Raw genomic sequence first — 17919 nt, forward strand, 5'->3', positions numbered from 1 at the left:
CTTAAAATTAAGTACAGATCAATATAATTTTAAGTAAAAATCAAAAACAAAACAAAAATTGCTCATAAGCTATTATCGACAATCAAAATAGATTCTTATAATGTTAATGTTAATATTGATAGGTCTCTCAACGTCAACTTTGTCACAATAATATAAATTTAATTAATCAAGATTAATAATGAATACTGAAACAAAAACAGTCTACTTCAAGTCTTATACCATATTGCACAGGATAGCAAATAACTAAATTACACTTGGTCAAAAATGCAGAATACACACTTAGAGATCGGCACGCTCAGTAGCTAATAAGTGCTTATAACAACTTGTTTTAAATATTGCTAGTGAGTCAGCTGCTGTTATTGATGGCGGCAAAGAATTCCAAAAGGAAGTCCCCAGAACCACAAAGGAGTGCTGAAGAATTGAAGTACGTGGAATCGGCGCCAGAAGTGTATCAGTCCGATTATTGTCCCTATGTCTCGCGACATTATGGGTCATCCTTATTCTATCCTTTAACAAAGCATTTTTATTCATGACTAACATTCCGTAATAAATGCAGCCCGTCAGGTGAAGCCGACGATGATGTGGCGAAAGCCACCCAAGATCAAGCCGCGGTCCATTAATGTGTTCTCCAAGTCGTTTACGCAGCACAAAGCGCGCACAGTTGTTCAGAGCAACTTTCAACTTTTTCTCAAGGCCCTGATTTAGGTTAGTGAGAGCTACGGCACAATAGTCAAAAATAGAAAGCACCAAACTAGTTACTAATTGACGCTTTAGAGCAACGTTCAGTTCATTAACCGACTGGCGGAGTCTGTATAACACTCTCCAAACTGAATTACAAATCCTACCGACCTGATCAACCCACGATAGTCTCTGATCAATTAAAACACCGAGGTATTTGAAGCTAACAACATAGTCAATATTTTCATTTCCCAATACGATACTCGGTATCTGATCTAGCTTGATCAAGTTAACATTGAATTCACTGCCTAATATCATAGCCTTTGTCTTGGAAGCATTAATCTTCAGTTTATTTAATCGACACCACTCCAACACGGCAGCAAGATCTTCATTCATCCTCTCAATTGCACTATCTAGGTTAGTGATTTTACATGTTAGATAGAGTACACCATCATCTGCGAAAAAAAGATAACTGCTATGTCGTAGACATGTAGGAAGATCATTGATGAACAACGAGAATAACAGCGGGCCAAGAACACTTCCCTGAGGCACTCCTGTAAGGCAATTCCTCCATGTCGACAATTCTGCACCATCTCTAACTGCGTGTCTTCTTTCCGACAAATAACTGTATATCCAGCGAATAACTTCAATCGAGAACCCAAGCTTATAAAGTTTGCCCAATAAAAGCAAGTGATCAACAGAATCAAATGCCTTTGCTAAGTCCAAAAATACCGCCAAGGTAACCAGCTGTTCATCGATACCGAACCGAATATCATCAACGAACTTAAGAACAGCAGTTTGAGTACCAATACCAAGTCGAAAACCAGTTTGATGTTGATCAAGCACATCGTAGTCATTGAGAAATTTAATGATCTGGTCAAGCACAACACGTTCACAAATTTTCGACATTGCACATAATATTGAAATCGGACGATAGTCTGAAGCTGATTGCGGGTTACGAACTTTAGGTATAGGTGTTATAAGCGACGATCGCAAGGCGACGTTTAGCCGTAAATTCACGCACAGGAACACACTGGTCCACAATGTCTTTAATAAAGTTGTTTAGCTTATCTAGTCGCGAATCTATAGTCTGCCCAATATCACCATAATCAATATCGAGCTCCGGAAGCCTCAAGTTAGTCAAATCCGCTGCTGCTCCAAAATCAGCTTCTTTCCATGATCGAATAATAATAATATTAATAATAATAATAATAATAATAATAATAATAATAATAATAATAATAATAATAAATATATAAATATAAATATATATTTATATTATTTTATTAGTTTCCTCGAAGATCCTCCACAGGGCACGGCTTTTCATTCTCTGAAACTGAAATAGTGACTATTCACTATTTCGTAGTGCAATGTATACCAAACAGTATCCTTTGCGATGTCAAATAGTGAATACTGCTCATTAAATAAATGATGCACGAAAGTAAAAAGTTTAATAATTATCTTGTCATCTTGTCAACATTTTAATCTTGTCAATGTGTTCGCGTTGTGCTTAATATCGATATTTAGAAAACTCTAGATTTAAATCCAATAAAACGATGAGAACTATTTTATTTATGTTAATTCAAATTTATTAACTATCACTGCAACTAATATTCGCAGATACGAAACTTTTATTATCCATGAAATATTAAGCCATGACAAATAAATATGACAGATGTAAGGTTATGATCAACGATCAGTTTATAAAACAAGATAGCGAATGATTATATTATAAATGAATTTATTAACTTCCCGCTAAGAAAATCGAAGATTTTCAAAAATCGGGAAGTTATTGTTTTCACCCCGTTTTGCAAAAATCGAGTTTTCATCAGATTTCGACGTTTAAAGGTCACAGGAAGCTTCCCTGACTATACCCGCGAGGTTGTCACGGTGTCTGTATGTATGTATGTATGTGTGTGTGTGTGTGTGTGTGTGTGTGTGTGTGGGTGTGTGTGTGTGTGTGTGTGTGTGTGTGTGTGTGTGTGTGTGTGTGTGTGTGTGTGTGTGTGTGTGTGTGTGTGTGTGTGTGTGTGTGTGTGTGTGTGTGAAAGTATGTGAACCGCTTATAACTTTTGAACGGCTTGACCAAACTTAGATTTTGAAAACTATTTGGAACGATTCAGATCAATAGATTTTGAGAAATCTTCAAAAAACTGAAAAAAAAATTTTTTTCAAATGTGGTTTTTTTGGCATAACTTTTAAACGCCTTGATGGTTCAATTCTAAAAACTAATCAGCTCTTAACCTCAAAAAACCACGACGATCGCCACTAGTCCGGTCAAAATCGGTTGATTCGTTCGAGAGATATCGTGAACGAAAGAAAACCAAAAAAAGTGTTTTTTCGGAATAACTCCAAAATTCCTAGCGTGATCAATTCAAAATTTAAGATTCTTTGTGAGGCTTGAAAAACTGCGTCGAATGCTGCCAACCGCGTGAAAATCGGTTCATTCATTCAAAAGTTATTGCGGTTTAAAAATTCAAAAAATAGTGTCTTTTCAAATCTCTATCAGACTTTTGAGCTCGAAGAGCTCAAAAGCATAGGAAAGCAATCTCTTTGAGCTCGGAGAGCTCAAAATAACCCATAAATTGTATTTTTAAGCTCGAAAAGCTCAAAAACGTCATTGGTGCAATTTTAAGCGCCTAAGTATGGAATTAGCGGGAAGTTGCAGGGATGGCCTTCAGGGTCAACCGTTTTTCTAATTTTTTTTTTAAATATACGACTTATGATCATTTTTAATGATACTTAAGACTCGAAAAAATTATGTCGCCATCTTAGTCGACTTTTGGTCTTCGAACATTTAAAGTTAAAATTTTAGATCAAAAACAGTATAAGATTTCATATTGAGTTTGAAAACAATACATAAAATTCAAGTACAGATTACCTAGATTAAAAACATCAAAATTTTTAGTCCCATCAGATTAGAAACAGCATAAAAAATTCATAGCTGCTCAATTATTTTACTGACAGGTTATTAAGACAAAACGGATGAAAAATAATTTGAATAGAAGATCAAATATAGAAGAAAATGTTTTTTCAAAGTTCAAATACAGATCAATAAGTTCAAATGCATGCAGATCATTTTGCTCAAAATCAGTTTGAATTTTTCGACTCGGGAAATCAAATATCATCAACATCAACATTTGAATGTTAACCTCTTTGAATTTTCTCATATCGGGTGTAGAAAAAATTCTGTATATACCAATACAAATTCAAACGAATTAAAATAACAAAATCTTTATTATTGTTGATGTAATTATTTATTAGTATTTATGTTGCAAAAGAAGACTAATCTTATTTCTACAAGTTATTGTCTATTGGTAAACCAAGCTATTTTCGTGAGTTGTTTGTTGAAGACAATGATGTGAGACGTTCAGATCGATTAGCTGCTAAAAAGAATCATATTAACTGTAGAATACCAAATTTTTCGACTATAAATTACGAGTATTCCTTTATCATTACTGCTATTCGTTTATGGCATGAGCTACCAACTGACATAATAAATGTATCTAGTCTTGAGGTATTTAAAAAGAAAATCTTTGATCACCTGTTAAACTTAGATGCTTGAATTTGATCTCAAAATATTCATAAAATGAATGTATGCATACTATGTGAACTGATCAGAAAAATCTAATTAGTAAAATCTTTTTATAAATTTACAACTTTACCTGTTCTTATTTAGATTCATCATTAGCTAATCTTATTAATTATTCATTATTAACTCTCTGATTAAAAAAAGATATTTGAAAAGAATCGAAATGGCTCAAAGCGATTAAAAAAGATTCAACTTGACAAATATATAAATATACATTTTGCATGGATTGAATCGTTTTAAATCTTTTTTTTTTAATAAAGGTTTCTAGCTATTAATTATAATAGCAAAATGTTTAATCATACTTTTTTTATGACTGTTATTCAATTCTTATTAATGTTACCAAATTTAAAAATATAAAAACAGTTATAAGTTACCTGTTATTTCAATTGTATCTTAAATATTGCCATCTGGCCAATAGGCCTTGGCATAAATAAAATAATCTAAATCTAAATCTAATCTAAATCATTGTATTATAGATGTGTTTCTTGGGTCTGGTGTTCGGCGACAACAGTACGATTGATAATATATCTGCGTTATCATCAACTGGGCATGCAGATTATTCTACAGTTAGCCAAGTAAGTTTTTTTTTGCTACTTGTATTATAAGTTCGTAAAGTGACGATGTTTGGTATTAAGGAGGTTCTGTGAAAAATTACTTTTCTTACAACATTCTTCAATTTTTGAATACACGTAATTTTAAGTGTTCTCTATACGAATAATTTTTTTTAAATAGTCCTTGCAGTGCTAATTTTCGAAATATTAACAATTAAAAATCGTACATCTAACATGTATTGCCTGTCCTGACTGTAGTTAAAGTGAACATTTTATTGAATAACAACCATACTTTTCTTAAGATTTTTCAGAAAAACTGAGAATATTCAATTGAAGTTATAATAAGTATTTTTGTCAAAAATAACATAAACGAGCGGTATTCATTTTTTTATAAAAAATGTTTGAAGTTAGCGACTTTCGATATTTTATGTGAGTGGAAGTAAGTGAGCGATAATCTGTAAAAAGAGGCAGTACTAGTGGGTGAGAAAGAAACTAATAGCTATAACCTATTGGTGTCTTTTCTTGCCGTGGTACCTCCTTAAGGTATTCACAAAATGAATTTTCTTGCTCTCCTAGCCGAAAGTACGCTCTTCCGGGACGCACTTCACTCCAGGAAGAGCAACTTTTATGGCCTGCTCTAACGCATGCGCGCTACGCATATTTTCTGGCTGGCAGCACAGAACCTCGCTTTCTTTCGTATTTTCGTGGCGCAACCGGCCTATACAGCGAGTTTTAACTGTATATATATAACAGTCACAACATCGCCTGTACACTGTAAAAAATCCGGAGTGAATCAGGAGTGAATTTCACTCTCATTTCACTCCCATCACTCGGAGTTCCGGAGTGAAGTAATTAATCACACGGAAAATAATGTACAGTATCATTTACTACGAGATTGCAGTAAATGTTTCTGTAGTTACAAATATCATATAAGTGATAACAGTTACTCAATATGCGTCAAATTTTACTAAGTCAATAAGTTGAATTTACTCCAATCTTGCGGTAAATTCTACTGCACACTGCAATAACAAATACTCCACGTGGGAGTTGAAAGTACTACAGAAGGAACCGTTCCCGCTATTTCGCCAATTTAGGGTTAGTCTCTTGTTAGTGTACTCGTTTATTATAGCGTCTCATAAATAATCATCTGTAAATAAAATACTAAACGTCACATTGATAGAAGGATTTGTTTATAGTTAAAAATATTTGTTAATATTTAACAAATCATTTATTAGAGACCACTTTTTAGTCTTAACAAATATTTATTAGTATTTAAAAAGATTTATTAATATTTAATAAATTAATATTAGATTTATTAAATACTAAGAAATATTTGTTTAATACTAGAAACTGGTCTCTAATAAATGATTTCTTAATTATTAACAAATATTTTTTAATACAAATAAATCCTTCTATTTTTATAAAAATAAAAAATTTTAAAAAAAATACAGACATTTTTTTTGAATTCATACTTTTTTAAAACCCAAATATATTTAGGGTAATTATGTACAAGTAGGGTCCACCCTATTTTTGGCCATATCTAGGTGAAGCATTAACATTATTTAATTTTTTTTTATTCTGTTTGTTTTTACGACGTATATATGATAAAAAATATCGTGAGAGAAAAAAATAAAGATTTCGACAGCTTTTTTGCCATCAAAAGTTGAAAAAAAATGGGCTCTCATTTTTTTGGATAAAGTTTCTATTTTATCTTTTTTGATGTTTTTAATATATTTTTTTTTTTTTTTTTTTTTTTTTGAAAAATACATAAAAACGAACAATTAAAAAAAAATGATCAATTTGATCAAAAAAAAATATTATGGCCCAGCATGGATGAACCCCACTTGTAAATAATTACCATATTTATTATATATAAATAACTCAGTAAGTAATTTTTAATTATAAACTATAAAAATTTTAGGTTATATACCGTTTATTTTTATGCAATTGGTTAACCGCATATTAAGTAAATTGAACTACAATTGGAGTTACAAATACCGCATGCTGTAGCATATCTTACTTTTTACTACAGTTAACGCGTAACTACAATATTGGAGTAAATTTACCCACAGTTTGGAGTTGTCTCAGGTCATACTACAGCCTACGGTAAATGGAACTACAGTTGTTGTTGCCACTACCACAATTTATTTTCTGTACACTCCGCGTAGGGAGTGAATCCGGAGTTTTTATTTGCGGAGTGATTTCAGAGTGATTTTGGAGTGATTTCGAATTTCACTCCGAAAAACATCCGCGTTCGGAGTTTTTAAAATAAATAAAATAAGGATGAATTTTCGTTCTACAAAAAAAAAATCTCAAAATTAATCTTTATATATATATATCTATCTAATATATAAAATTCTCGTGTCACAGTTTTCGTTGCCATACTCCTCCGAAACGGCTTGACCGATTTTGATGAAATTTTTTGTGCATATCCGGTATCTATGAGAATCAGCCAACATCTATTTTTCATCCCTCTAAATGTTAGGGGTAGTCCACCCCTAAATTTTTTTTTTATTTTTTAGACAAAATTTTTAATTTCTATTTTTTTATAATACAACATACAATCCTCAATTTTCACCCTTCTACGATCAACCCTTATTTTTTAATAGCCATTTTAGTAATTTAATCATTTTTCCTCTCCGGTCGAAAACTGATCAATCGTCATTTAATTAGTTATCCCCGCCAGATGTCTACAGGTGTCACTTCTGACCCAGTAAACAGCACGGAGTAGGGATGAGAACGAAGCCGGTCTCCTTTCTTTCTCACTCCCTACACAGTTGTCGGCCATCATTATTGTTTATGCATCAAGTGTAGTAGTAACGTTGACAATTATTATTTTGCTATCTCAGTGTAACTCTCATATTAACTTTTTATCATTCCTATTTTATCAATAATAATTAAATTATCAATTTTGAGTGTATTTTGCACGATTAGTTAATCAAGTGATTTTATAACCTCAAAAGTACTCAACACGTGACACGAGCTTCCAATAACAACGGATTTTGTGTTGTAAGTATACTTTTTTTTATTTATATCGAAAATGTTGTTGATCTTATAAAAATGTAATTTTAATTTAATTTTATTAAAAAAATGTAATTGAACAATTAAGATTTTCATAGTTTCCAAAAAATCAATCATTATGAATCTTTATTTTGAAATGTCAATGGAAATATTGGTTGTATGAAAAAATTATAAGAGACAATGTTTTCATAAAATTTAATTTTTTACTTTTGTTTGAAAAATTTTTCCATAAAACTTATATTTTTGTTATAATTTCATAAATTAAAACTAATCATTTCAAAACTGCGGCAAAAATCCTGGCCCTAATTATCCTTTTAACATTTTTCATCATTAAATAATTTCATTAATTCTATTTATGTATGTTTTGTACAGTGAGCAATGCCAAGAAAACGCAAAGGGGCTGATTTGAGCCGCAGTACAAGTAAAGCTCGAAACTTGCGAAATAGCAGATCCGAAAGAACAGAAGAACAAATCCAGCAACAAAATACTGATGCACGTGTCAGAATGGCGCAATTGCATCAAGAAAAGCCAGAAGATACAAGAGCTGAACGCAATGAAGTCAGAAGATTAGAACAACGACAATCACGCCGTTTCACAGTCAATAGACGAAGAACAAATGACCAACAACGACAACAGGTACATCAGGTACAGGTTCACTGTGCTGAAATGGTGTAAAATTATTATTTGGGATGAATGTACTATGGCACACAAACATTCACTTGAGGCGTTGAACAGGACATTGAAAGATATTAAAAACAGTGACAAACTATTTGGCGGAACTCTGTTGGTCCTTTCAGGTGATTTCAGACAAACACTTCCAGTCATTCCACGTTCAACATACGCTGATGAGATCAACGCTTGCTTAAAATCATCTCCATTGTGGCGTAATGTTGAAAAATTACAGCTAAAAATAAATATGCGCGTTCAAATGCTTCAAGATCCATCCGCTGAAACATTTTCAAAACAACTCTTAGATATCGGTGATGGAAAAGTTGCTATAGATGAAACTGGATACGTAAAATTACCGACCGATTTCTGCACAATCGCTGATTCGCAAGATACTCTCATTGAACAAATATTTCCCGATGTACACACAAATACATAAATCATGAGTGGCTTGCAGAAAGAATGATTTTAGCGGCAAAAAATGTAGACGTTGACAATTTAAATCTGAAGATACAAATGTTGTTGCCAGGGAACTTGGTATCATATAAATCTATTGATACAGTTTGCGACGACAGCGAAGCAGTAAATTTTCCCACAGAGTTTTTGAACTCACTGGATTTGCCAGGCATGCCACCGCATAATTTACAATTAAAGGTTGGATCTCCAATTATCTTGCTTCGTAATTTGAACCCGCCCCGGCTGTGCAACGGTACGCGATTAGTCATTCAAAAATTAATGAAAAACGTGATCGAAGCCAGGATTTTAAATGGCAAGTTCAGAGGTGAAAATATACTCATACCACGGATTCCTATTATACCTACAGATGTGCCAATTCAATTCAAACGTATTCAGTTTCCGATTAGATTGGCATTTGCAATGACTATCAACAAATCCCAAGGTCAAACGATGTCTGTTTGTGGATTAGATTTGAGAACAACATGTTTTTCACACGGACAATTATACGTGGCATGCTCTCGAGTGGGTAAACCATCCAGTTTGTTTGTGTTAGCTAAAGATGGACTAACAAAAAATATTGTTCACGCTATAGCATTAAGAGATTGATATTGTTTAATAGTGTTACTGTCGTAATTGTTTAATTAATGATATATAATTTTAAGGAATAAATTATAATAACTTAAAAATAATGTTTGCCTTTTGTTATTTTTATATTCCCTCATCGTTCACAACGCTCCATGCTTATTTCACGCATATACCACATTCTTACATACATACAATATACACATTCTAACATACATACATACTTACAATAAGTAAGCTATTTTTTGTCTACATTAGAAATTACTAGGAAATTATTTATATGGCAAAACAACGTTTGCCGGGTCAGCTAGTATATATATATATATATATATATATTTCTTCTGTGCGTGTGTTTGTCACTGAACTCCTCCTAAACGGCTGGACCAATTTTAATGATATTTTTTGTGTGTCTTCCGGTGGATTCCAGAATGGTTTATATTCACAATATATATATATATATATATATATTAGGGTGCTTCATTTTTGAGCAACATTTTTTTTCTTTAAATCCCGGTTGAAAATCTTGTAATGTATTGAAAAACAAAATTTTTGAGCATATTGCGAGCCTTTACCCGACTAGAAATTTCAGTGAGGCAGTGATTTGGCGCAAGTAAGGCATGTCGAATTCCAAACTTGCAGTAAGTGAGGCATCCAAACCAGGCCGAAGTTTGGGATGTAACGCAGTTGCGAGGCTCAGCCTAACTTGGCTTCCTGATTAGGTTGCAATTTGGAAACCAAATTCGCAACGAAGAATCCAAATCTAATTCTTTCTTGATTTTTCGCTTTTTTATTATCATCAAGCGAAAATTAATAATAACAAATGCTTATTTTTTTATCTTCTTTTACTATTTTAAGTATAAATATTAAATTTAGGACTAAATTTTTTAAATATTTCATGAATAAAAAAAAACAAATTCTTTGTTGCTTTTATTTAATATTATTTTATTATTTAATTTTATTTTTTCTGTAATTTTTTTTTTTGTTTTTTGGAGCGTTTTTTAATGTGAAGAGGTTTTTTTGATTTGTAGATTTGATAAGTCAAGGGGGAAGGAGATGATGGAGGAGTTAGATACATTAATCACACATAGCACTTAACTTTACTTCACACTCGCCTTAATAGTAATTATAATTAGTAATTATTAATTATTAAAAATCGTACATGTCGAACGCGAGACTCGAACACGGTACCCGACGCACGAGGGCCCTATACCATACCGCGACGCTACGCCGATGATGAGCGACCTCTTACTTCAAGACACTTATAAGCACAACCAATGTTCGGCTTGCCTAATTTAAAACAAATAAGATTCAAATTGGGCTAGCCTAAGTTCGGAAAGCCAAGTTCGCTCCAAACTAGCAAAACTCAGGTTATCGTTACTTGAAACCAGTTCGGCATTCCCATGATATATCAGACTTAAGGAATCCATGAAACTTTCCTAGTTACGTTCAAATATGGCAAGCCAAACATTTCGTTCTGCCTACCTTGGTTTTTATGAGGTAGAACCTAGGCAAGCCTAAGTTAGGCAAGTCAAACTTGTCCCGAATTTGTTCTTCGGCATATGCCTCACTGAAATTTCTAGTCGGGTACATGAGACACCATGTTTATATGTACAATACACAAATACTCTCATAAATACACACTTTTATATGTATAGAACTAAAAGGCTTAACCTTGGAAAGACTTAAAGCCAAATATCTTCTCCCACTCCGTTTTAGAGTACTTTGGCAAGAAACGCCGAAGTTCGTCAAACGTTTGGAATGCCTAACTTGCAGGAAATTATAAAATCCAAAGGTCTACGGAAGTTCGGTTTGCCAAACTTAAAAGTAATTGGGGCCATCTATGGTAAGACGAAGTTTGGTGAATATTTGGAATACCTAACTTGCAGGAAATTATAAAATCCAAAGGCTTACGAAAGTTCGGTTTACCAAACTTAAAGGTAATTAGGGACATTTATGGCAAGCCAAACTTCGGCAAATCTTTGGTTATCGTTACTTCCAGCTAGTTAGGCATTCCAAAGATTCGCCGAAGTTCGGCTTGCCATAGATGTCCCAAATTACAAGCAAATTTGGCATGCCAATCTTCGTTTTGCCTAACGTGGATTTAAGAAGGCGCAAATTAGGCTTGCCTAAGTTAGGCAAGCCAAACTTGCCCCTCACTAATTCTTCGGCATTCCTCACTACAATTTCTAGTCGGATAGTTTGAATTTTAACCCACTGCTAGAGAATTTTGAATTTTATCCATTAAAATAACATTAAAAAATCCTTTTTTATACGTTTTTCCTTCCGCTCACCCAGAAAAAAATTTTCTTTGGAATTTTGATTCATGGATTCTTGTTATAGGTATAATATCCTACAAAAAAGCCCATTACGTCAAATTTGTAACTCCAACGGGTTCGACGAAAAATGTCACTTAAGCTGAATTTTTATAAAGATAGCAGTAAATCGCGTTTACTTTCTAAGCTATTGAACATAGAAAAAAAATGTAATGGACTTTTTTGTAGGATATTATACCTATAACAAGAATCCATGAATCAAAATTCCAAAGAAAATTTTTTTCTGGGTGAGCGGAAGGAAAAACGTATAAAAAAGGATTTTTTAATGTTATTTTAATGGATAAAATTCAAAATACTCTAGCAGTGGGTTAAAATTTGAACTAAGGGCTCGCAATATGCTCAAAAATTTTGTTTTTTAATACATTACAAGATTTTTAACCGGGATTTGAAGAAAAAAAATGTTGCTCAAAAATGAAGCACCCTAATACAATTTATATACCTACATATTTTTTTTGACAATTTTTAATTATAATTAATTTATAAAAAAAAATAAATAAAAACATTATAATAATAATTAAAATGAAATATTATTAAAAATAATAAATAAAATTTTTAATAATTAAATATAAAAAGGGTTTATAAAAATACTAGCTGTTACCCGCCCGCTCCGCTGGGCGCTTTATAGAATTGTATTTTTAGATCTAGATTTGAAATTTAATTGGAAGATTGTTTTGACTTTTGCACAGATTCCAAATTCCATCAAATTGGTCTGTATATTTTGTCCACATGATTATTCTAGCTAAAATTCATTGTAACTTTCAATGTGCAATCACTATAACATTCCCGTGGCTTTCTTCCAAAAATGAATATTAATTGACACGAAGAAAAAAAATTTTAAATGAGCATTGTAAGTTTTAGTTAAAGTAATTGCAGGTCTCATAAGTGAAGTTGAAATCTGCCTAGCTTAAATTGTGACGAATTTCGCTGTTAATTAAAATTTCTTCCGTAACATCAATTATACATAGAAAATTATTTGTACTTGTTTTTTACGAATTTTCTTAAAATGAGTAGCCAAATTTTTTTTCTATATCTCATGTGTTTAGAAAATGCAATGCTTTTAATCTGTTACATTTTCGCGATCCCGTAATAAGAACAATTCATCGGTTATGTGATCAGCAAAAAAAAATGTATGTAAAATTCTTAGTCGACTTTTTTGCCGCTGCCAAAGAGACAATTGTTGTAAGAAAATATCACTATTAAGAAAGAAAAATATTTAAATCCGTTGACCTTGGAGGCCATCCCGGTATTTGCCTGTTTCTCTTCAGATTCTATCAAATTTTATATTTGTAGGAACTGTATTTAAAGAATATGAATTTTTTGACAATTATTACTCCCGCACTTCTATGTGGGGGAGGAATTTCGTAAGATCCTATTCGAGATAATTTCTACATTATAAATAAAAGATTTCAACAAAACTTCGAGTCTATAAAAACTATCGATTGGAAATGAGAAATTTTCATTGTTAACGCCCCCACCATCCCTTTTGGGATTAGAATTCGAGAAAATCCATTCTCAGCTGAAATTGACATCGTACACGAAGATTCCTACCAAATTTAGAATCTGCAGGAGTTACAGTTTGGAAATTAAAATTTTAGATTTTAACACCCACCCCCGCAATCCCTATCGGAAGTAGAATTTTTTGGGATCCGTTTTGAGATGATCTCATGACAAATGAAAGATTCATACCTAATTTCAAGTTTGTAGAAGTTACAGTTTGGAAATGGAAATTTGAAATTCTAACACCCACCCCGCAACCCCTGTCGGAAGTAGAATTTATTGAAATCCGTTTTGAGATGATCTCTACATGACAAATAAAAGATTCCTACCAAATTTACGCCTTTTAGAAGCTATATTTTGGAAATTAAGATTTTTTTTTGTCAACACCCACCCCCGCAATCCTTATTGGGGGTGATTCGTCGTAAAATCCGCTCTTAGATTATTTCTACATCACATAGAAGATTCTTACCAAATTTGGAGTCTATAAGAGCTATAGCTTGGAAATTAAAAATTTTAATTGTTAACATCCACCCCCACAAACTCCTGTGAGATATCTTAAAATTCGTTCGTATATTATTTCTACATCTCTTAGAGAAAATTCCTACCTAATTGGAGTCTGTAGGAGCTATAGCTTAAAAATTAAAAATTGTCATTGTTAATACCCACCCCCACAATCCGTATTGGGAGTAGGCTGTCATTAAATCCACTCTTGAATCATTTATACATCACATAGAGCAGATTCTTACCAAATTTGCCTATAGGAGCTACAGCTTGGAAATTTAAAATTTTCATTATTAACACCCACCCCCGCAACCCCTTGTGGAGTAGGATATCGTTAAATTCGTTTATAAATTATTTTTACATCACTTACAAAAAATTCATACAAAATTAGGATTCTCTACGAGCTATAGCTCGGAAATTTTAAATTTTCATTGTTAACGCCCACCCCCGCAATCCATATTGGGAGTAGATTGTCATAAAATCCGCTCTTAGATCATTTCTACATCACATATAGGAGATTCCTGCCAAATTTGAAGTCAATAGGAGCTATAGTTTAAAAATGGAAATTTTCCATTGTCAACGCCCCCGCAAACCCCCTTGTAGGTGGAATTTCGTAAAATCCGTTCTTAGCTGACCTTTACACGGCGAAAGGAATATTCCTACCAAATTTCAAGTCTCTACGCTTTATGGTTTCAGAGATATCGTGATGAGTCAATATATAGGTGGAAATCTCTTATATATATATAGATTTTCTTTACAAAAATTTATTTCTAAATTCATTTATTTTGGGAGTGAATGCGGAGTGAATTTTATTATTAATAAAAATTAACTCCTTCTCGGAGTAAATATCACTCCCGCTGGGAGTGAATCAATTAAAAATCATTCACTCTTCATTCACTCCGCGTTCACTCCGCAAATTTTTTACAGTGTACGTACATGTCAGCACATAAACTAACCAAAAAATGTCAAATAAATAAAAATAATTTCTAACTAGATTATTGTTAATGAATTATTTAATAATAATATTGCACAAATAATTTATATAAAAATTTTAGGTGATAAAATATAAAAGTTTTGTAGATTGTATTTGCTTCCTTTTATATTTTGACAGCTAGTAAAGCAATGTTTTTAAAATAATCCATGTACTCTACAAGCTTCTAATAATTTAATTTCAATCTTTCTTAGCCGTCTAATTAAAAACTAATTTTCAATCAATTTAAAAAAATTAATTTTGCTATTAAATCGAGTTTAAATATTTGTGACGAGTTATGTGCATGTTATCTCTCTTAATCAGAGCAGTTGTTAGTAAATTTTAAAATAACTTATTTTTTTTTTATTTATTAATTTTTACTTTTTTATTATGCCCGCCCCGACCAGCAAAACCTCGGCTTTGCAAAAGTCGGGCGGCGCCCTCCTCACCCCCGGCAAAACCTCGGCTTCGCCTCGGTTTTGCGAAACCCCTTCCCCGGAGTTGCGTACTTTCAGCTGGAGTACTCGGCTACGCCTCGGCCATCATATCCCATACGACAGGAAATCCAACTTTCTGGCCCTGGGTCGTAATATCCTTTTCTGAATTTATGCTAGAGCGCAATTTTTATGGAAAAAAAGTGATTCTAAATTTGTATCTCAATTCTCTTCAATTGAGAATAATTTCGTTTTTCCTATAAAACATTATGTAGATGATAATAATCAATCATTTTTCAATTCATGTTTTTTTTTTAAATATTTTTTTGTCAGTGCATTTCTATCAAACAAACATTTCTAAAAACTAATGTGCCATCGGAAAAAAAAATTTTAAAAATGTTGGTTAAAAAGTTATTGTTTACTACCATTCATATTTTCATTGCATGCTTGACATGACTTGATATAATATGGTGGTTTTATGCCCATGTATAATTTTTCGACAAAAGTAGTTTTGAAAATCTCCGATGGAGAACGCATGATCGCTGAATCGCCTCCTCACAAAAGAGTCCTTCTTACAAATTCTGAGATAATAATCATTCTTTTTACTCTTTCAAAGAGCTTATTTGACATTGGTTTTTTAGTTCAATCAATTATTAAACCAATTTTTGTTTAATATGACATCTCAACTGACGTACAAATTTCTATAAAAAATAAAAAATTATAATAAATAAATATTTTATCTCATATATAGTGTGATATGGTCTTATATGACTAATAGTCTAAGAGCCAGTGAACGGCAGATTTGACATATTTTAGGAAAGGCTTAAATTTCCTCAGCGAGTCTGTTGTACCTACCAACCATGAAATGGGGGTTAGCTAAGCGCGGTCGCGGTGGCCTCAGCTACAGTCAGGTGCGACAGGTATGAAAATTTCATGAACTAAAAATATATTTTAGGAAAGCTGCCATTGGGATATGTTAAAATATACTATTATAGCTATCTAAAATCGAAACGGCAGACGATTATCACGGTTCTAGAGTGGTGGCAGATATTTGAAAATTTCAAAAAAAAAATTTTTTCAAAAGTATTTTAGGAAACTTGAAATTTATATATGTTATTCTTTAAAGTTTCAAAAGCTTATACTTCTGAAGGCAGACCTTTACGTAGGTTCTTTTGACCTGGAAGATAGTAAAATCTTTCTTCCCCGCGAGTATTAGTCTCTCGGCTAAAGAGGAAAGCCCGTATGCACTTTTAGGTCCCCGGGTTCTGATAACTAAGATTTACGTATTTTTAGCCGAGGATTATAAAAAACTAGGTTATTTTGCTCGTCGATGGTAAATTTAATTGTTAATAACAATTTAATTGTTTAAACTGCGATAACTCAGGAACAGCTGATTTGACGGGGAAGTTGATAACAAAAAAAAATGTTTAGAATTTAAAAACCAACAAAAAATGGTTTAATAAATTTTTCAATAAAATTAATATTTTTGGAGGTATCGCGAAAAATGACAAGTAGCGGTTGGACCTCTCTCTCGCACGCACACATCCCATTGACTTTATCGACAAACGACAAGCAAAAAAAAATTAGAAGCTCGGTGTTCATCAAAAAATAAAAGATGAACGCGATGTGTACCTTAAATAGACACATTCTAGAGTGTCAAAAAATTAATGCGAGTTTTATCCATCCCATATACACGAAGAAATAGCCCCATAACCGAAGATTTTCAGCTGATTTTACAGAATTTGGACATTTAAAAATTCATTCCTCGTTGTCCACTGAAAATTAAGAAAAAAAAATTAGAAAAACGGTTCACCCTAAAGGCTATCCCTGCAACTTCCCGCTAATTCCATACTTGGGCGCCTAAAATTGTACTTATGATATTTTTGAGATTTTTGAGCTCAAATATAATTTATGTGATATTTTGAGCTCGCTGAGTTCAAAGAGATGATATTTCTATGCATTTGAGCTTTCCCAGCTCAAAAGTCTGATAGAAGTTTCATACACGGTGAGAAATTTCCATTATTTTTTATTCTGCATGGATTTTAGATATTACAATGGTGCATATTACTAGTGAACCTTATTGACTCAGAATAAAATTTTACAATGGCCCATAGTAATTTCCGAAACAAATGAAATCAGACATAGTAAATGGTAGAAATTGAAATGTACCATAGTAAAATGAAATATGCAATAATTTAAATTTCCGAATGTACTATAGCAAAAAAAATAAGAAAACGTTTGTAAAAAATAAAAAATTTTAGAGTAAAAAATGTTTTTAGCAATCAAAAAAATTATCAAACCAAACAAGATTTTTTTTGTTTGCAATAATTTTTAAAAATATTTTTTTAAAATATAGTTTTTTTTATTTTTTTTTTCATTTTTAACAATGAACGTATGATTTATTTTAGCAGTTAATTTTATTATGAATAATTATAAACACAATATATAACTTTTAAATTATTTTTTATTATTATTAGAAGTGTCGGTTGCAGGTTAACCATCAAATGTTTGTTTTCATTTTAATTTTTCATGGTAAATTATTAAATATTTTATTATTGAAGTGAAACTTCTTTACGGAGGGTAAAATTGAACGATTTGAGGCGGAAAAGGGGAAGTAGCACTAGAGGAGAAGCATTGA

At 32.2% G+C, this 17919-nt stretch overlaps 1 protein-coding gene across 3 annotated transcripts in view; it reads left to right on the top strand.

The window, feature by feature from the left end:
• Window positions 1–17919, top strand: part of LOC123269956 (protein madd-4) — a 257068-nt gene that overhangs the window by 89245 nt on the left and 149904 nt on the right. For all 3 annotated transcript variants that reach the window (XM_044735906.1, XM_044735908.1, XM_044735909.1), the window contains exon 2: window positions 4747–4845. In XM_044735906.1, coding sequence (XP_044591841.1) covers window positions 4747–4845 — 99 coding nt within the window. The remainder of the gene's footprint in view (window positions 1–4746; window positions 4846–17919) is intronic.

The sequence above is a fragment of the Cotesia glomerata genome, linkage group LG7, assembly GCF_020080835.1.
Source record: "Cotesia glomerata isolate CgM1 linkage group LG7, MPM_Cglom_v2.3, whole genome shotgun sequence".
In the NCBI taxonomy this organism is placed as follows: domain Eukaryota; kingdom Metazoa; phylum Arthropoda; class Insecta; order Hymenoptera; family Braconidae; genus Cotesia; species Cotesia glomerata.